The 22052-nt window shown below is 46.4% G+C and overlaps 2 protein-coding genes across 2 annotated transcripts in view; one reads left to right on the forward strand and one right to left on the reverse strand.

Moving 5' to 3' along the window:
- Positions 1-21252, reverse strand: part of APMAP (adipocyte plasma membrane associated protein) — a 50316-nt gene extending 29064 nt beyond the window's left edge. Inside the window, exons 1-4 of the mRNA XM_073557467.1 lie at positions 21077-21252; positions 15562-15678; positions 5831-5946; positions 4503-4595 (exon numbers count right to left, since the gene is read on the reverse strand). Of these exons, the coding sequence (XP_073413568.1) occupies positions 4503-4595; positions 5831-5946; positions 15562-15678; positions 21077-21174 (424 nt within the window). The 5' untranslated portion in view covers positions 21175-21252. The remainder of the gene's footprint in view (positions 1-4502; positions 4596-5830; positions 5947-15561; positions 15679-21076) is intronic.
- The window catches only part of CST7 (cystatin F), a 148805-nt gene that overhangs the window by 111217 nt on the left and 15536 nt on the right, over positions 1-22052 (forward strand). Inside the window, exon 4 of the mRNA XM_073557469.1 lies at positions 16247-16354. Coding sequence (XP_073413570.1) covers positions 16247-16339 — 93 coding nt within the window. The 3' untranslated portion in view covers positions 16340-16354. The remainder of the gene's footprint in view (positions 1-16246; positions 16355-22052) is intronic.

Raw genomic sequence — 22052 nt, forward strand, 5'->3', positions numbered from 1 at the left:
CGCAAGACACCGGGGGGTGGGCATGTGTCAACAAGAGAATGCACTGACACTCAACATAACCCAGTCTCCAACACGCATATCGCCCATCAAAACACCTCAGCACGAGACCTGCGTGTATACAGCCCGGAACTGACTGCACTATCTCCGGATAGGTCAAAAGTGGAACTCACCGTGCAGAGACACAGTCTCTCAAAAGCGCACCCACTGCATCTATAGCCCACAAGGGTCTGCCAGGCACCATCATGAATCATTTTTACTGCGCATGTCCCCCATCGGCCATTCAAAGCCCGCATGCGCAGTGGGTACATAGCGCTCAATGGAAGGCAGCACAAATCGACCCGAACAAAGGCAGATGAAACCGATCCTCCAATACAGGGGAGTAGAGGCAATATTTAACGCTGGCACCATAACCAACAGCCCATGTTGCGATGGGGAGCCCCTGTGCCCCGTCGTATGCAAATTTGTTCCTGGGCTGGTGGGAGGAGACTATTGTGTTCGGAGGTGACACAAAATGGTGGCAGCAACACATCTCTATGTGGTATCGCTATATAGATGATGTTTTTGTTGTATGGTCGGGATCGAAACAACAATTTGAGATGTTCGTTAACGAGCTTAACCATAATGATATTAATCTCAGATTCACCTTTGAAATTGAGAAGCAAGAACTGGCCTTCCTGGATATTAAAATCAGGAGAGAATCTTTCGGGAATATCTCAACAAGTATCCATCGTAAACCCACTAGTACCAACAGTTTGCTTCACTGGCAGAGTCATCACCCTGTCCCTCTCAAGAGAGGAATCCCTAAAAGCCAGTTCCTTAGACTGAGGAGAAATTGTTCGAGAAAAGATCTTTTTTATAGTCAGGCTGGTGACATGTTTAATAGATTTAGGGAAAAGGGATATCCGACACATGTCTTGGATGCAGCATTAAATTTTGCTGAAAGAGCGGATAGGCAGAAACTCCTACAGAAACGTACGGAAAGGGATACATCTGAAATAGTCAGAATCATTGGTACATTTGATGATAAACATCAAGAAGTTAGGAGAATTATTACAAGACACTGGGATATTCTTAAATTAGATCCAGACATTGGAAGTCTGATAGGCGAACGCCCTAATATCACATTCAGGAAAGGGAAGTCTATTAGAGACATGTTAATACATAGTCAATATAAGAGGCCTGAACCGAAGGGTACTTGGCTTGAGAGGAAACCTATTGGTTTCTTTAAGTGTGGGGACTGTAGCCTATGTAGGTGGATGAAACCCAACAAATCCTTTTGCAGTGCGGCCACGGGAAAAACCTTCTATCAACGTAATTTCTCAAACTGTAAGACCACTGGAGTGATCTATCTAGCCACTTGCTCTTGCCCTAAGGATTATATAGGGAAAACCAAGAGGGAATTCAGACGCAGAGTAGGTGAGCACATGGGAGATATCAGGAATGGGAGAGATACCCCTTTGGCTAAGCACATGCTATTAGTCCACAATAATTCCCTTGCGGAGGTCAGGTTCATGATTATTGAGGTAGTGAACATTAACCCTAGAGGAGGCAACACAGATAAAACCATCCTAAAAAGAGAGTGTGAATGGATATTCAGGATGGAGAGTCGTGAACCAAGGGGATTAAATGAACAATTATCTTTTGCCTGTTTTTTGTGATTTTTTTTGTGATTTTTTCTGTGATTCTTCATCCTTCTTCATGGGTTTGATACATATCAAATTTTGAATCAACCCAGATATAATTTTTATGAGGACCAACTGTAAGACTGGACTGTTTTCCAAATTCTTGTTTAGGTCTAGTTTTGAGACCTACATGGATTTACCATGACAAATTATTTTGATGACCAAAAATTCCCTCTTACACTACTGGGGAATTGACACCCCGCCTTGAGACCACCCAGATGATTAAGGTATTTTGAGGCATATTACTGGCCAATCACAGATGTATGTATTGGCGTAACAGACACTAATAGAGCATGTAATGCACCTATTAACAGGGTGCCGTATTTGGCACCATTCATAAGAGATGAACACGGGCATTAAAATGCATGCTTTCCTATGAGGATATTAGTTTGTATTGCCTCTGCTTTGCCATGAACAATTACTGTGTCTAATTATACACATTGGCCAAATATATATATATATATATGAATTGAGGATAGAATACATCTACTAATATGATGATTTCCACCATAGATCAACATTGATTGCGTTTCATATCGCAGTTTAATCAAAGTTTAATCGTGCTGAGGTGTTTTGATGGGCGATATGCGTGTTGGAGACTGGGTTATGTTGAGTGTCAGTGCATTCTCTTGTTGACACATGCCCACCCCCCGGTGTCTTGCGCGTCTATCAGTAAACGCAGTATAATACGAGGATTTTATTTACATCCGTGAAAGGGGCGTTACCTAAATCATGATAGGCGTACTCGATGTGAGGAAGTGAATGAGACACTTTACAACCAATGGGTGAGTCTCCTTGAGTCGTGACATGCGCAGTGGTGTTAAGGGGGTGTGTCCCTTCATAGCGTCCGGAGCTGGCGAACGCTGTGGCGGTAACTATAAAATAAGGGATATCAGGCCAGCACATCGACTATACCACATCAGGACACTATTTTCACTGAGACCGGCCCTCCTGATGAGCCCAGATGGGGCGAAACGCGTCGAGGCGCTTCACGTACATGGCAGAAGGCGTTTGACACGATGAGTATCTGCAGCAATTGATCACTGAGTGTTTGAACTATTTATTCATTGGCACTGTTTCTCCAGTCAGGTGGCATGTATTGGTCACTATACATCTAATCTTTGGCTACTGAGTGATTGATCATCTGTGGAGTTTGCATTTTTGTGCCATTCTGATCTAACCTCATGTTAATGATACTCTATATGCTGTGGACTTTATCTATTGTATCTGTCGTATCTACTTGACTCGTGTCACTGATATGCCATCACTTTAATGCCAGTACATAAATGTGTTCCTTTGATTTTTAATTGTATTTGGGGATTAGGGTCCTCCTTAACACAGTTGATCTCTGTCTATCGATAGGGGCCCCCTTAGCATCGGGGAAGGGATCCCCAGTGGCTGCAGGGTACATCAGGGTCCACAGGGACAGCCATCGTTGAGCGGGGGCGCCACAACGCTCCCCCTAGGGTGCCAACCTCCGCGGCAAGGAAGGATTGAGCCTTAGACGTTAATAGGGACTCCTAGGAAACCCCCATTACATGTTTTTATTTGGGTACTGATTGGACACGTTTTGTTTTTTTGTTCTGTTCACTTTGTGGTGTGACCTTTGGTCTTTTAATAATAAAGTATCGTTGTTAAGGTTTTTTCATATGATTTTCTGTTCTGAGACCCTTTACATTTGACAGTCATTTTTTCACAGTGAATGATCCACAAGGGCGCTGAATAGGTATGTGACAGGCTGGGAGGATGAGGTGAATGAGCTCGCCTGACTGGAGATCAAGTAGTGAATAGAGCCGGGCAGAGCCAGGACTGCTCCGTCTGACGAAGAAGCACGTTTTGCCTTCGAAACTCATAGGTTTTTTGGCCCCAGCTATGCTCCGTAGCCTTAGCCCGTAACGTCACACGCTGTCAGTGCAGGAAAGTGTCGGCCCCCATTCAGCCGTGCATCCAGGACGCTACTGGCTGGCCAGTTGCTGTCTGGCTACAGCCTATGCATGTTCGTTTTGTTAATACTCATACATAGGCTGGTGACAATGTGTGTGTAGGTTTGTGTGTGTGTGTGTTTGTGTTTACTTATCGGCTTAGTAATGAGGGTGTCAACACCTTTTCATTAATAAGCCTAGAGCAAGGTGTCAATGACAGCTGCTGACACCAAGCCCTAATCCCATTATTCTGATGCCACTGCATCAGCAAGAAAAAAGGTGATGTTGAACCAATATATTACATCACAAAACTTTTTAAAAATATCTTTCATTTAGCTCAAAAACGCATTCATTGCTGTACAAAAATGCGCGTTTTTCCTGCCAAGAGATGCAGAAACCTTGCAGAAATTTCTGCAAGCAAATACTCAACATACGCACATAGCCTAATACACAACACTGATACCTTCAATGTGATTTTTTTATTACATCATGCTCCTACAGACTAAAAACAGTGATTGACACCTCTTTTCGGAGGCATTAAGTCTCTTTTAGACGAGCCAATAGATAACTTATTTTCCAATTACCGATTTGTGTAAACATTCAGGAGGTGGGCTGTCGATATCAATGATATTCTACATGCACAGATTGATTGAATTAATGATTGTTCTGCGTGTATGGAGATCTGGTTGGCCTGTTTACACAGGTCACAAAGCGACCGCAGAGTGGCTTGTACACAGCCAATCAGAAGTCGTTTAAGGGGCCGCGGTCAGCTTGTTTAAAAGGCCCCTTACACCCGGAGAGCGGTCACTCATCTCAGCATCTCCCCATTATCTGAGATCAGTAATGGAGACGTGAAAGCTACATTCTATGTTACAAACATGCGGATTATATTTCTTACCACAAGGGGGTTTCCCGAGTCTCGCTATGGTGTGGATTTTGTCATCTTCAATCTTCAGAATTTGTCCATCAGCAGTGCCAGTAAACAGGACATCTAGAGAAAATCAGAAATACAACCATAAGGATATGTCAGATACCTGGAAGCAAGACCCTGATATGATAATGGAACATATTAATATTAGCTGGGAGAACCTCTTAGAAGGAATTTTACCAAGTTTAAAAGTTGCCGTCCGGTCTAAAACGACAAGTCTGCAGTCACCTATGTGACTGCAGACTCGTGAATCCTCACACTGCGTGCATTGCAGGCTGTCAGGATTCTCTGGTGTTGGCACCGGTTAATGTCTGTCATGTGACCTCAAGCAAGTAATATGCATACTACTGGCCACAACCCGACTACAATGCATCTGGTTTTGCTTAATATACTTGCACTGAGTGAGGCAGCGTCCATTTAGTCGGATTTTGGCTGGGAGTATGCATATTACGCAATGTGAGGATCCACAAGTCTGCAATCACATAGAGTAACTGCAGACTTGTTGATTTAAACCGGAAAACCCCAGTTATCAGGTATCCGTAGGATAGATGATAACTTGCTGATTACTGAGGCCCAGCACTCGGTTATCTCCGGCAGTCCCGTAGACAGTGAGTGGGGTGGTGTCGTGCATGCTAGACTCCCACTCCATTCAGGTACGACTGTCAAGAATTCATGTGATCACCAAGTTATCATCTATGTATCTATGACAGAAACTCTTTAACAAGTAACTGCACTTTCATATAACTTTTCAGAATGAGCTGTTGAGTGTGTACATGAGGACTAAGACTACTTCTGGCCATTTTATAAACTGTATCCTGCATTTTTTACAAGTCTTTTCCCCTATATACTAGAGGCTTAAGCAGTTTCTCACTGCGCACTCCGATTCTGTTCTAACCACTCCCTTCTCCACAGGCTTCTATGGGCAGCAAGTGTAATTTGATTCCTTACTGCAGCCAGATCCGTAGACAGATTTGAGCAGTTTTTGATAGTGACTGATCAGCGCGGTAGACTTAAAGTGGGAAAGATTTTAACTTTCCCCCTATAGACATATCATATAGTGTCTTATCTTCACGTCACTGATGATTTATGAAAAAATGAATTCAAGAGCAGTTACTAAATTACATCTAGCAGATTTGGCTGACTCGACAGATTCCACAGAAACCAAAGCTCTGTCTGTGTGCGGCGTTATTCTTCCCATTGATATGATGGAAATTACTAGGGTCCTCTTTATGAGGTCCGCTTGATGGAAACCACTGGTGCCACAACATCACACAGAGCAGATACAAGTAATGTGGTACCTCCGATGTTGGCCAGTGACTCGGGGCCCACTAGTTGGCCTTCATACAGTCGCTCAGCTTTCCTCAGCTTCACATTTGGCTCCAGTACACCTGTCATCAGAGGCGGATCTGGAAAGCTGGAATACACAACACAAGGTCAACGTTAGAAGTCTTTTATTAGAATACTGTGACCCATAGATTCCCCGACAGCGACAGGCTCATTTGTACTTATTTTTGCATTTTTACCCTTCGCCACGACAGCACCCACTTGGAGAGAGGGATCCGCCCATAGGAACAGGAAACCTACAGAGATAAAAGAGGGCGGTCCACCTCTCCCCCTCAGTTGGTTTCCTGTTCCTAAACGGAACCGCAGGATACGCTACAGACTTACCTGGGCCAAGGAACCGCCTGTGCAGTATCTGCAAGAACGGCAGGGGTTCCGGCTTCAGAAGCAGCGACGGGGGGGGAGTGCTGGAATCCGGCTCCCTCCTCGGCTGGCAGTAACGGAGATGCAGAAACGCCGGTACCGGGTGGCGCCGACCGGGGGTTCCTCTGCGTAGAACATGACACCGGGCAGGAGGATCCATTCCGGTCCATGTGGGTGCGCAGGAACCGGAGGAAACGGCAACCTCCGGCGTTCCTAGAAGGCTTCAGCGTCCAGGAGGACGCACATGCAGAGCGGCAGGATGTGGTAAGGAGGAACTTCCGGGTTACCGGAGGTTCCTCGACTCACAGCGCACGCGCGGATGGGCGGCACCGCAGGCATAGAGGCGCTCCCCGCCCCCTCCAGCAGAAGAAAAAAAAAAAAAAAAAAAAAAAAAAAAAAAAAAAGAGAGAGCGATTCAATCTGCACAAGCGGCTAGTGTCAGCGCTGAAGCGCATACTAATGAGCCGCAAATAGGCGCACCTGGAGGGGGAGGTACCAGGTATGAAGGGGCTTACAAAAAGCCTGGGGCGCAGAGATATGGCGTGCAATCATGTCTTCACCGAGACAGGACACGCATCCCCAGGCAGGCGACGCAGCAGCAACCAAGGACCATGCAAGACGAGGGTCCTCGGATCGTAGCCACAGAAGCCACGCCAACAAGCCTCCTTCGCAGCCTGAGCCAGTACCTACAGCTTCCCTGGGTGAGTGGACGTCGCGCTCTGCCTATCAAGCTGATAAAATGTCTCTCTATCTCTCTCTCTCTCTACTCTCTCCCCTGCCGTCATCATGTCTCAGGCAAAAAGGAAGGAAAAATCAAAAAATAAAGAGTGCGCCCTGTGTGCACGTCCGTTACCGGAATCTTACACAAAAAGGCTATGCAAAAAATGCATTAATGAGACGGCAAAACAGGCATCAGCCGTAGACATAAGGGCCATAATTAGGGAAGAGCTACAGGCCCTAAACCAGAGCAGGCCCTCTAATATCGAAACTACCAAACCAGCGGTTGTAGACACCGATGAAGGCGAAGTAGTCTCAGATAGTTCCAACGCATCCACATCAGCATCCTCCTCAGAGATGGAGGGCCGCGGCTGTTTTCCCTTAGATCATATGGATAATCTAGTTAAATCCGTGAGGAATACAATGGGATGCACGGACACAAAGGAGCCGCAGACGACTCAAGAAATCGTGTTTGCAGGTCTGACGGACAAAAAGAGGAGAGTTTTTCCAGTTATTCCAGCAATAAAAGCGCTGGTTAAGAAAGAATGGGAGAGACAGGACCAGAGAGGGTATCTTCCCTCAACCTCAAAAAGAAGGTACCCCTTCGACGACGAAGAGTTGTTGACATGGGGTAAGGTCCCAAAGGTAGATGCGGCAGCGGCCTCCGCCTCAAAGCAAACGGTCTTACCAGTGGAGGACACGGGCATTTTAAAAGACCCGCTTGACCGCAAAGCTGACGCCTCTTTGAAGAGGGCATGGGAAGCAGCTACCGGCACATTTAAACCGGCAATAGCTAGTACCTGCACAGCTCGTTCTATGCTGGTCTGGATCGATCAGCTAGACCAGCAAATAGACCAGAAGATCCCTAGAGACAAACTACGAGCCGCCATACCACTAATCCGCGGTGCAGCAGCATATATAGCGGATGCTTCGGCTGATTCCTTACGTATGGCAGCCAGAACAGCGGGGTTGGCTAATAACGCCAGGCGTAGCCTGTGGCTTAAAAGCTGGAGAGGCGACACTCAGTCGAAAGCAAAACTGTGTACCATTCCTTGCGAGGGTGAGTTCTTATTTGGAAGAGCCTTAGATGAAATCCTTACGAAGGCAAAAGAAAGGAAAAAAGGATTCCCTAACCCTCCTCTCCCATTTTATAGGAGGGCGTTTAGGAGAAGACCCTTCGGCCGGGGAAGATCAGCGGAGAATCAAAACCGCTGGGCCACAAAGGAAGGAAAAGGCAAAGGTGCCATGTTTAGGGGATCCTCCTTCCGCAGGGACAGGAACTGAGGAGCCGGTCCCTCCAGTAGGAGGCAGACTAAAAATTTTTTTCCAAGAATGGGAGAAAATTACGGCTAGCCCTTGGGTCCTAGGCATTATCAGAGACGGGTTAAAAATAGGATTCCATCATATACCCCGTAATTCTTTGATTATAACATCCTTCAGCTCACCAATCCAACAGCAGGCCCTGGAAGCCGAGATTCGGAATTTACTGGACAAAAAAGTTGTGGTCCATGTGCCTAAGGGGCAAGAAGGGAGAGGATTTTACTCCCCTCTCTTTCTGATATCTAAACCAGACGGATCGTTCCGGACAATAATCAACCTGAAAAAATTAAATTCATTCATAATAAATCATAAATTTAAGATGGAATCCATAAGATCCACGATTAAGCTCCTCTTCCCCAATTGTATGATGGCAGGCTTGGATCTGAAGGATGCTTATTATCATATTCCCATCCATTCCAGATATCAGAAATACCTCAGAGTGGCGGTCCTTCTCGATGGCAAGATACAGCATCTCCAGTTCACAGCCATGCCATTCGGCATTTCCATCGCACCACGAGTATTTACAAAGGTGATGCTGGAAGTGATGGCTTTTTTACGCCAGAAGGACACGCTAATAGTACCCTATCTGGATGATTTTCTGATAGTGGGAAATTCATCTCGACAATGTAGTGATCGAGTTGCTGATACAATCTTGTCCTTACAGGCCCTAGGGTGGATAATAAACTTCAAAAAGTCCAGAATCGAGCCGCAGTCTGTTCAGTCTTTCCTGGGTCTCGAGCTAGATTCCATAAGCCAAAGGTGTCTGCTATCGCAGGTAAAAATCTCAGCAATTAAAAAGAAGGTTAAGATGGCGATACGTCGGCCACACATGTCTTTAAGGGAAGCAATGTCCCTTCTGGGATCCCTTACTGCCTGCATCCCAGCAGTTCAGTGGGCCCAGTTCCACACGAGGACGCTACAATACCAAATTCTTTTAGAGGAGTCCCGTGACCGAGGGAATCTGACAAAGAAAATCATGCTGTCCCAGGAGGTCCTAACCTCCCTTGCGTGGTGGCTAAAGGACGATAACCTAACGGGGGGAGTACCTTGGGTTATAACACCCTCCCGTATAATTATCACGGACGCTAGCCCCACAGGATGGGGAGCCCATATGGGGAATAACTTTGCCCAAGGCCTATGGGATATAGGCGAAGATAAGGATTCGTCAAATTTAAAAGAGCTAAAGGCAGTTTATCATGAATTATTTCATTTTCTTCCACAGTTACAAGTGGAGGACGTGAGAATCCTTTCGGACAACACCACTGTAGTCGCTTATCTGAACAGACAAGGGGGAACTCGATCGGTCACCTTAATGTCTTCCGCAAGAAGAATTTTATCCCTAGCAGAAGAACATTTGTTGTCTCTCTCAGCCCTCCACATAAGGGGAAGAGACAACGTGGAGGCAGATTTCCTAAGCCGCCATACACTGCGGCAAGGGGAGTGGTGTCTAAGGCGGGGAATATTCACACACATCGTGTCGCTATGGGGTCTTCCCCAAATAGACCTCTTCGCCACCAGAAAAAACAGGCAAGTGCGGAGGTTCGCCTCTCTAAATGTGTCAGACAGTCCGGAAATTCTGGATGCCCTCCAGGCCCCGTGGCAATTCAAACTGGCATATGCGTTCCCACCAATCATACTACTACTGCAGGTGATCAGGAAAATCAGAGCAGAGGAAGCACGAATAATCCTAATAGCACCATTCTGGCCCAGGAGGCCATGGTTTTCATGCCTGCAAGCGATGTCAGTAACAGATCCGTGGGTGCTTCCCTCAACCCCCAGGCTCCTCTCACAGGGACCTTTTTTCCATCCTCAAGTGGACAGTCTCCACTTGACTGCCTGGAACTTGAAAGGGAAATGTTGAGATCAAGAGGGTTCTCGGAGGGACTAGTCAATACACTCCTACAAAGTCGGAAAATAACAACGACAAGAATTTATACCAGAGTATGGAGAAAATTCCTAGAGTCCTACACAAGGCCTGAGTCTGGAGGAATCCCGATTACGGCGATCCTAGAATTCCTACAGAAAGGAAAGGAATTAGGGCTAGCTGTCAACACACTAAAAGTTCAGGTGTCAGCTCTAGGGGCCCTCTAAAGCTATAATGTGGCAGGCAATAAATGGATAAGCAGATTTATCGCGGCATGTGAGCGGAGCGAGCCAGTACACATACCTAGAGTCCCTCCTTGGGATCTGAACCTGGTTCTGGAGGCCTTAACACGTCCGCCTTTTGAACCCTTAGATTCAATTTCCCTTAAACACCTATCCTTCAAAACAGCACTGCTAGTTGCACTAACCTCAGCCAGAAGAGTTAGTGACATACAGGCACTTTCAATAGATCCCCCTTTTTTAGTGACGTTACAGGATCAGCTAATATTAAAACCAGATCCCTCATACTTACCAAAAGTAGCAGGGAGGTTTCATAGGTCACAAGAAATCCATCTCCCTTCATTTTTTAGTAACCCTTCTACTCCAGAGGAAGAAAGATTCCATACACTAGACGTTAGAAGAGCAGTATTACAATACATAGAAAGGTCTAGCAGCTGGAGGAAGAGTAGGGCTCTATTTGTTTCTTTTCAGGGCCAAAAGAAGGGATGTGAAGTCACAAGGGGTACCCTGTCTCGATGGATCAGAGAAGCAATTGGGCTGGCATACTCAGAGAGCAATGAGAATCCTCCGGAGGGTATCAGAGCACATTCCGCCAGAGCTATGGCTTCCTCTTGGGCAGAAAGGGGAGACGTTGCAATCGAATCTATATGTAAGGTGGCAACCTGGTCTACACCCTCTACTTTTTATAATCACTATAGGCTTGATTTATCATGCTCATCTGACCTAGCCTTTGGTAGAGCGGTCCTCGGCACGGTGGTCCCTCCCAGGTGAAGGTCTCTGAAAGTCTCTCCAAGTGGGTGCTGTCGTGGCGAAGGGTAAAAAGCCGGATTACTTACCGGTAATGCTCTTTTAATGAGTCCACGACAGCACCCGTTCACTAACCCTCCCTAGAAGTTAACATAATGTATATACACCTTCTTAGTTGTGAAGTTAATAACTTAGAATAATTGGATAATATAATAGCCTAATATTTGGCGGTCCTCCTGGTACTCTGAAATCCAACTGAGGGGGAGAGGTGGACCGCCCTCTTTTATCTCTGTAGGTTTCCTGTTCCTATGGGCGGATCCCTCTCTCCAAGTGGGTGCTGTCGTGGACTCATTAAAAGAGCATTACCGGTAAGTAATCCGGCTTTTCATATTTGCCACTAATCCACTGAAAGTCAATTGCTCCTTTCTGACCACAGCACTGAGTGTCCGTCCCTTACCCAAAGCCACGGTCCAGATCCCGGACCCTTAGCAGTGCTATCTTACCTGCTTTACAAGCCATGAGAGCTGGATCTCTGACCTCTCCGTCATGGGATGACATCCAGCGTATGACAAAGAATGCGTTTTATGGGAATGATTTCTAAGCAGATTTTAGTATCCCCAATAACCTGACCTGTGTTAGCTCACTGTCTTGCAGATTAATTCCATATTTTCAATCCCTTTTTCCATCCCCAAATAATTTTTCAGTTTCCCTGTACATGAGCCACATGCAGGGCTGTTAATGAATCCGGACAAGTGACGTGCACCTCCATGGGCGCCACGCCACAAATATTACAATTAAGGACTGGAGTAAGATTTAATGTTGCTGTCATGAACTTGACAGGCGGTGGATGCCACGCCAATATCTTAGCTCCGTCTCCTTTCTTGGCGCTCATCGAAAATGGTAAGAGAAAGCCATAAAACGCAAAATTTTTAGCACAGCCTCACGTTGTGCCAAAATTATGCAAATTTTGTAAGTTTTTTATTCTGACCCTTAACTTTGATTTCAACCATCCACACAACAGTAAAAAACAGCGTCCAAATTGTGACTAAATCGCTCCAATTTTCTTATCTTCAGATTAAACGCGTGTTATACGATCCCACAAACAGCGGCCTGAAACGCGTGAGTGCTGCGTTACCCCATTCACTCCTTGTGGAATTGTTCGCATCCTGCTTTTAATTCATACAAATAAAAATAGATCGATTTAATCACAATTCGATCCTGGTTCTCACTCATCACAATCATTTTCTGCCTCTGCGGTGCGACCATCTGATGTCGGGTGACCGACATATACGGAATCTCTTGATTTAAAACCACAGATCGTTATCTGATCACACTGCATTTATCTATCTGATAACATTTCAGAAATAAGAAAATTCGGCCCCCAAAAACTTTGGCCGTGTAGGAGAGCCGAACGCAGAATGATTTACTTTCCATCCCAATAAAAAAATTAAAAAAAAAGCCAGTCATGGCTAAAATTACAGACACTAGTCCCTGAACACTCCTTGTGGGACGCTCCTCTCTGAAGAGCCATAAAATTAGTTTTACAGAAAGTTTATTGCACACAGAGTATGTACACTGTGTCGACAGGAGCCGAGTGTAACAAGTCTGGCTACAGAACCGGATGTTACCCACTCTTAAAGTATTATTTGGAAAGACAGAAGAATATTCTGGCCTACACCACTGACCAGCTACTCCGAGACCTCTCACGATGGGTCGGACCTGTGTCATCAATAGGAGTCGTGTGTAGAATTCAGAAATGATCCCTTAACCTGAAATCATTACTTCTGTCGACACCTCATCCAAAGCTTCACTTTTACCCAAGAGGTCATGACATGTTATCTTATGGCAGCTCCTCAGGCTACCAAAGAGGTTTAGTGCGCCAAGATTTCACTTCTTATGTAAGGAAGAATCTGCAGAAAACAAACTTTTAAACGGTATCTGTCAGCAGGTTTTTGCCATTTAATCTGAGAGCAGAATGATAGAGAGGGGCAGAGACGCTGATTCTAGTGATGTGTCACTTACTAGGCTGCTTGTTGTAGTTTCTATAAATTCAGTGTTTATCAGGAGATTAATCACTAGAAGACTAGTTGTCTAGTGCCATGTAGTCCTAATGCTCTGTACAACTCCACCCCCACCCCTGATTGGCAGTTTATGTGTACACTGTGCAGAAAGCTGCCAATCAGTGATGTGGGCGGGATAGCATAGTGCTCAGCATTCAGAACTGGTAGATTTGCAGCAGAAAAAGGTTTTGATTTTATCAAAACTGAAGCAAGCAGCCTAGTAAGTGATACATCACTGGAACCAGGATTACTATGCCCACAACATGCTGCATTCAGATTACATAGAGAAAGCCTGCTGATTGATAAACTAATGTTAAAGGGATTCTTAGAGTGGTCAAATACACTAGCCTTAACAGTTATCTGATGTCTATGGCGTCTCCCAAATCTTCACCTATCATATGCTGTGAAGAAATGGACATACCAGAGAGTTCTGAATAATCTTGAGGTCTAGAATAATAATTCCCTCCAAAAACAGCGCCACACCTGTACACAGGTAGTGTGTAGTATTACAAGCTAGGCAATATCCACTTACAATACACAAAATTTGGCAGTGTTTTGGGGGAAAAAAACAGCCATGTTTATATACTTCTGTAAAACTCATTCACCTTCTGCCGATTTTCAGCTTTGCATAATTAGTAACTGGACACTGGATTCCTCAGAGTTAATAGGAGCAAGAAGGAGCTTTATATTAAAGTGCATCGAATCTGATGCAATCAATTTTATTAACAAGGTCATCCCATTACCTTGATAATGATGACTTCTCAATATCAGATCTGTGGGGCCCCAGACCCCTATCAGCTGCTCTCAGAGCTGGCGGTAGCCAGATGTTAGCAGCTGCGGTGATCACTAAACCGCTGACGGAGCGGCGCTGGTCAGCTCTGCAAGGGCGCTCATCCTGCGACCGAGACAGCCCATAGGAGGGGACACTGGGTGTGAGGCGCCACTGATCTGATAGTAATGATCCGTTGTGCTATAACCTCTCAAGAAGATGGAGACGAGATAAGTTAAAGGGGTTGCCCACCTTTGGGGGCACTTTTTTTGTTACTTAAAAAGGAACCTGTCAGCAGTTTTGGCCGCTATAAGATGCGGCCACTGCCTTTCAGGGCTTATCTACAGGATTCTGTAATGCTGTAGATAAGCCCCCGATACGACCTGCAAGATAAGAAAAATAAGTGGGGCGGTCCGGTCCAATAGACATTGCAGGTCCGGGGCCTCCCATCTTCTTGTGACGCTGCCCTTCTGCTTACTTCACCGCTCCCGACATCACACTTCTGCGCAGGCGTACTTATCTGCCCTGTTCCGAGCAGAGTCAAGTACTGCAGTGCACAGGTGCCGGGAAAGGTCAGAGAGGTCCGGCGCCTGCACACTGCAGTACCTTTCTCTGCCCTCAACAGGGCAGATAAGTACGCCTGCGCAGGAGCGTGATGCCGGGGAGTGATGAAGCAAGCAGGAGGGCGGATCCGCAAGAAGTTGGGAGGCTCCGGACCTGGACCTGCAACCCCAATCGGACCGGATGGCACCGGACCATCCCCCTCGGCTGAGTATAATAAAACTTATTTTTGTAGCTATGACTTTTATAGCTTCTGTGTTGCATTGTCTATTGCTTGCTGCAGAATGGGTTATCTGAGACTCAGTCAGTGAGCTCTTTCTGATGATCCAATGCGAGAGTTTGTAACTCTTTTATCTGTCTTTTTTTAGCTCCTCTTAGCTGATTTGATCACAGACCACATCAAAGTGGAACATACAGGGAAAAAAGGAGACTATAAAAACCCAAATGGTGCAAAATGTTTACTGAAGCCAAAATTACAAATATGATTTTTATCCCCAAACACATACATGTCTTTATAGGGAGGTAAGAAGTTGTGGACAGCTTTGTGGCCACTAAAGACAAAGACCTTCTGACAGGTTACCTTTAAATGGGTATTTCTCATCTCCAAGGACCTACCCCAATATGTAGTAGGTGTAATATAATAATATTAGCAAATAAACCAATTATATAGTAGAGTTCTTCTGATTAGCTATGTCACTAGCTTAGGTATCCATAGTAACGACTATTGACTGCCACTGAGTGGTCGTAACCATGGATACCTAAGCTATTGCAATGCCCTGCGCATGGGGTAAACGACACAGCTAATCAGAAGAACTATATTACATTTCTAATTGGAGGGACTTGTCAATATCATGATTATTATTACATCTACTACATACTGGGATCGGATCTTGGAGATGGGAATACCCCTTTAACAAACCAAATTAAAGCAGTAGAAATCTTAGAGAAGACAGAAGTATTTGAGCAATATTTCTGATTTAGCATCAGGTTTTCTGTAGACAAATCTTCACGGGCAGAGATACCATGGTCAGATGACATATAGACGTACCTCAGAGACTGGGGCTCTATCGGGCTCTCAAGAAGGCACAGGGCTGCCAAGAACGGTATGAAGAGTGACAGCGCCAGGCAGGTGACTGTGGCACGGAAGACCTTTCCACTGTACGAGCTGAGGAGGACAGAAGACGGATCCATTAGAGATTACCACATAACAGGGGTCAATGACAATAGTGAGGCCACCATGAAAAACATCAACCTGACCTGAGTGTATATACAGTTCCCAACATATATTACTTCTTATTTTTATTCTACAAGTCTTATCAGCAAGTGTTAGGACGACCGAGAACTAGATCTGAGAATTTATTGATCATCTCCATTATCAGTTCCAGCCCGGTGATAACACGAGGTTGTGACTGCCGGTCCTCGATCTGCACGACAGTGATCCATGGACACGCCGAGTCTGCGAACCGGCTCTCCGCCTACAACCCTAGAACAAGTTGACATTTCGTGCCCCCCTGCCCCTACCTCAAAATAAATTAATAGCATTTTAATGCTACATTATACAACTACATTCATGCTCTTTCTATTCTGAAACATGCTGGCACATAGCGAGGGGAGGTGCTAGAGGTAGGGACCATCCCGATTGGGGGCACCGTGTCGCGGTGGTTGACTTTTACACTTTTTTCACCAAAATAGCATTAACTGCAGTGTATATTCTCATTTTTCCTTTATCCTAGGTCCTGCCTTACGCCATAGCACATCCGTTGCCCCTGGTGTATACCACCTGCCAATGCTTCACCCGGGGAATCCGAGTGGCACATGACGGGTGACCGCAGATATGTCAGGTAAGTCATTGATGGTAGTCAGGTTACTGTAAGGCATGTTCTGCTTACACTCAGAATTTAATTGATCCCAGAAAACCCCACAAATAATAAAAGGATTTTCAAAATGAACAAATACTGCACACTCACCACATTCCCACCCTGACGCGCGCTGCTCTAGTAAAAACTGTGGAATGAAGGCACAGCAAAGTGATGAGTATTTACACTCGCTCTGTTACCTATTTATTGCAAAATTATCTGTTCCCGGAAGATTTGCTGCTGGAGCATTGCTCACAGCACTGTGCACACATTACACCATGGTGTCTGTTGTGTAACGATGATGAAATTCCCCTCATGTCCTCATCCTACAAGGTGATTTTAAAGGAACAAGTTATTCGCCTCTTTTCATTTGATCTCATTTTGTGGTATAGGACAATAAAAAAAAAAACTAACCATGTGGGTTACCTTTTGGGTCACGTATACCTGTGTGGTTTCTGTTTAAACTATCACGGTGCTGCTGCTTTCTTGCGGGATTTAACAGGGTCAGTGAGGGGGAACCCACGATGAGCGGGGGCACCATATCACTTTCTAGGGGGCCAACCTCCGCGACAAGGTAGGGGAACCATGGCCATTCAAGACTGATATAAATAATAATAAAATAAATGACACTACACCAATGCTAGTGGATGAAAAGTGGCCGTGAGTTTATTTTGGGTTAATATAATAAATAATCAAACAATTCATTAATAAATAACTCCATAAAAATACTCAATATTACCATAGCAAAGAAACATCCGCCCCTTAGCGGGTGATTTTCCCACAATAAACATCACAACATTAAATTTAAAAGGGGGAATCTTCTTTTCTTCAGAAAAACGGTGACTGAGGAGAAAGCTGTTTGAGCCAGGGTTTAAATAACTACAAAAAGACTGCCAAAACCATATCAACTAATCACGGCCCGTTAAAACGGCGCCAAGAAAACTGGTTATAACCAGGCAAAACCGGTCTAATGACCTCAGTGCAGATCGCCCTGACCTCACTTTGACCTTTCCTCTGAGGAGAAAAACCGCCAAATAATCAAAATTCTGAGTAAACTACGGCCTGCATGGCCATGGGACCCCCCCTTTATGTTGATGTTTTATTACGGGGGGGGCTAACATTAGACCCTAATCAGGACAAATATCTCTATCCACTCATCTGTAGTGACCTATCCCCCCCCCTCTTATTAATACTGGGGTAAATAGTAGGGGGGTCATTTTTAGAGTGTTTTGTTACTCTCAGATGAGGTAGGAAAAACCTGCTGACAGATTCCCTTTAAACCTTTACTCATCCTCCCGAGAGCAGCCCTGCAACGTCACTACTGAGTTATCCCACACAGCTCTTACTCCTGAGGAGGCCGGGATGACGGCCGAATGCAGGGTATGAGTGTCAGTGCAATTATCTCATTACAGCCTGTTCCCTCCATTGCCCTCATCCGCCCTGCATGTGTCAGCCTTGAATCACAGGCGCTTCAGCTTACAAGCCGAGGAGGAGCCGCATGCCTCGCACATGTCACGCCGTACATACACACACTAGTGTCCCTACAATAAGAAGCCTCAGTGAATGGAAACAGGAGCAGCTCCTGAATGAACGGCCACACGGGTCATCAAACTGTGACAGAGATAACTGGGCAAACACTTGGCAGATGAGATTTAATGTAGATAAATGTAGAGTACTGCACCTAGGATGGAGTAATCATATAGCGGCATATACATTAAATGGGAGAATACTCGGGACTACAGAACAGGAGAAGGACAGGGGATTCTGGCTTCAAGTAAGCTGAGCAGCAGCACTCAATGTCAAGCAGCAGCTGCAAAAGCAAACAAGATTTTAGGGTGTATAAAAAGAGATAAAATCCTGCAATCCAAACGTTTGGTTACCCCTTTATAAAATCACTGGTGAGGCCACATCTAGAATATGGGATCTAGTTTAGGGCTCCACATTTTAAAAGGGATATTCAGAAGTTAGAGTCAGTTCAAAGGCGGCAACTAGATTGTTCCAAGAGATGCAAGTCTGTGGGAGCCAGACCAAGGCCAAAACAAGGTTCTCAGACTTACACTGAGAGTTTGTGACCGTTACCTCTGACTTCCCGTCAGTCAGAAGTTGCGTTCACAAGATGGTGGCATAGTACCGGAGCAGCGCCTGGAAAATCTGAAAACTAGGTGCAGGGAACATGGACTATTAGCACCATTCCAGCATCGACATAAAAAACACTGGAGTGGTGCTTTATATACAGTCCTGATTGCTGGCTCTGTAGCACCATCATCTGCTCCTCACCTGCTATGGCTTTTTCTTACTTTGTAATTATATAACTCCTCACCTCTTTCTCCCGGGGATCTGGTGCTGAAGCTTTGCTGCTCCTGCTCTTTGGTTACAAGCCAAGTAATGGCCTCAGTGGTCACGCGCCGTACTGAGGCCATCACTGCTCAGCTGTGGGAGCCAGGATGTCAGGGGACATCTTAGGACCACAGATTGGCTTTGGAGGTCACGCGCTGATCGGTAAACAAGCAGGAATGGTTTAATTATAAGATTTGCTGATTTTTTTTTAAAGTTGCTAACCCCCCTCTATATCTCCCAGTGTGTCACACATAGAAGAAATAGATAAATAAGGGTCTGCGAGGCCGGACCCCTTCATTCATGACCAATGACCTGTGATGCTGAGTAGGATAAGAGGTATTCCCATCTTCAAGATCCTATCCCCATATATAGTAGGAATAATAATAATAATATTAGCAAATACCTCAAATTAGAAATATAGTATAGTTTTTCTGATTTGCTATGTCTCTTTCCTCATGTGCAGACATTGCAGGACCTCAGGTATCCATGGTTATGACCACCAGCAACCGTCACTATATCAGTGGTTGTAACTATGGATACCCAAGGCCCTGCAACGCCTGCACATGAGGAAAGAGACATAGTTAATCAAAAGAACTATACTACATTTCTAATTGGAGATATTTGCCATTATTATAACACCTACTACATATTGGGATAAGAGATGGAAATACGCCTTTAAAGACTCCAGATAGGACCTCTGTCATATGTGAATGAAGAGCTGCATGTATTTTAGGCTGGGTTCACATTACGTTAAGCAGCCCGTTCAACGCATAGCGTTGACGGGTTGCGTTAACGGTATAGCATAACGTGATCGCGCTATAGCGGTGACGGAGCCTCAGACGCTGCAGCCCGCGTCCGAGGCTCCGTCAGTGAATGATGGCACATCGCAAACGCGTGCCGCTTTACAGCATGAGTCGCGATGCGCCCGACAATGGGGCTGAATGGCAGCGTTAACGGACTGCGTTATACCGCGGTGTAACGCAGTCTGTCTAACAGACTGCCTAAACGTAATGTGAACCCAGCCTTACAGCTGTAGGGCATGTGAATGTGTGGAGTATGTATGTATGCAAGCATGTATGTGCAGCTGAGCAGTGTATGTATATATATGCGGCATATGGACTGTGAGCCCTCGGGGGCAGGTCCTCGCTCCTCCTGTACCAGTCGCTGACTCGTATTGGTCAGGATTATTGGACCTGTTATTACTCTGCATTCTCCTTCCGAATGGACCGAACGCCATAACACCATCAGAACGGGTGCTCAATCCAATGAAAAACATGAAATCAGATTATGTAGAAAAGATAAGAAAGGTGGCGCTCACAGTTCTAGCGTGGAAATTCTTTATTGGTAAAAGGCATTGGCTCGGGAGAAATGTACAGAGGGTGGACAACAGCCGTGTCACGCACTTGTATACATGGGATGGGCGGCGTGCGCACACACGGGCAGAGTATGTACACACGGAGGGCGTACGAACACACGGAGGGCGTACGAACACACGGAGGGCGTACGAACACACGGAGGGCGTACGAACACACGGAGGGCGTACGAACACACGGAGGGCGTACGAACACACGGAGGGCGTACGTACACACGGGCGGCGTACGTACACACGGGCGGCGTACGTACACACGGACGGCGTACGAACACACGGACGGCGTACGAACACACGGGCGGCGTACGAACACACGGGCGGCGTACGAACACACGGGCGGCGTACGAACACACGGGCGGCGTACGAACACACGGGCGGCGTACGAACACACGGAGGGCGTACGAACACACGGGCGGCGTACGTACACACGGACGGCGTACGAACACACGGACGGCGTACGAACACACGGACGGCGTACGAACACACGGGCGGCGTACGAACACACGGGCGGCGTACGAACACACGGGCGGCGTACGAACACACGGGCGGCGTACGAACACACGGAGGGCGTACGAACACACGGGCGGCGTACGTACACACGGACGGCGTACGAACACACGGACGGCGTACGAACACACGGACGGCGTACGAACACACGGACGGCGTACGAACACACGGACGGCGTACGAACACACGGACGGCGTACGAACACACGGACGGCGTACGAACACACGGACGGCGTACGAACACACGGACGGCGTACGAACACACGGACGGCGTACGAACACACGGGCGTCTCCAGGGTCCTACAGCTCACACTAGTGCTACTTACGGATCGGGGTCTGGCAGCTTATCTAATACGGCCCATCTGTACCAATTTTGATGATACAGAGCATAAACACCTGATTTTCACGCTATGTAATGGCCCCGCCCACAGTATGTCACATACACGCGTGGATCTCACATGCCCAGGACCACCCAGTACCGCTGAGTTTGCCCACCTGGGGTTGTGCGCCTCCTGGATGACAGTCTCATCGGTGATGACCTGCGGTCGGATAGGCCTCCGCTGGCGCAGCCCGTCTCCCTCCTCCATGGTCATCAGCTGCCCATACAGCACAGCGCTCACACCAAGGGCACGGGCGCTGTCACAGAGTAAGAGGCCGTCTGCGGGCGTCAGCCAATGAGCAGCCACCTGTCAACACCACTGACCAATAGGATTAGAGCTCTAGTGAACTCGCATTCGGCCAATAGGAAAACACGAGCTGTAAAGCATTCAGCGCGACTCGCGAGAGACGGGGGTGACCTCTGTGAAACCTGACATGTGCGGGGGGCGGTCGGCTTGCTGGGTCTTGTGGTGCCTCTGCAGACGCTAATATTACTATACAGCCGCGTGCGCGTATAATATACATGCTGGCCCGTGCATAGCAGCTTCTTTATTGTTATGAAGGACACCGATTATTTTACCGTGTAATGTACTGAAAAATGGGGGGAAATGCCACAAAACTGCAGTGAGTTGTAAAATTCCAGGCTGGGCTTCATCTATGTACCAATATGGCAGATTTGGGGCCTTCAGGACATTCTAGCTGCCATGACAATGACATGAGCACCCTGCAACCCCATGTGGAGGGGGGTGGGGGGCAAAAAGGGCTGTGTGCTTTCAGTCTAATTTGGACCCTGGCTACATTTTGTTAAAAAAAAAACTTCACTGTGTTCATCTTCCCAGGTCCACTGGTGAGTCTCCGGCTGCTCTCAGTGTCTGGCATTGGTGGTAAGTAGTGATGAGCAAGTATACTCATTGCTTGGGTTTTCCCGAGCATCTCTTAAGTATTCTGGCGTGCTCGGAGATTTATGTCACCTCAGCTGCATGATTTGCGACTGCTAGACAGCCTGAATACATGTGTGGAATGCCTGTTTGTTAGGGAATTCCCACATGTATTCATCCTGTCTACAAGTCACAAATCATGCAGCTGAGACGAC

Source organism: Dendrobates tinctorius, unplaced genomic scaffold, assembly GCF_039654945.1.
Source record: "Dendrobates tinctorius isolate UK_male_01 unplaced genomic scaffold, ASM3965494v1 ptg000250l, whole genome shotgun sequence".
Lineage (NCBI taxonomy): Eukaryota > Metazoa > Chordata > Amphibia > Anura > Dendrobatidae > Dendrobates > Dendrobates tinctorius.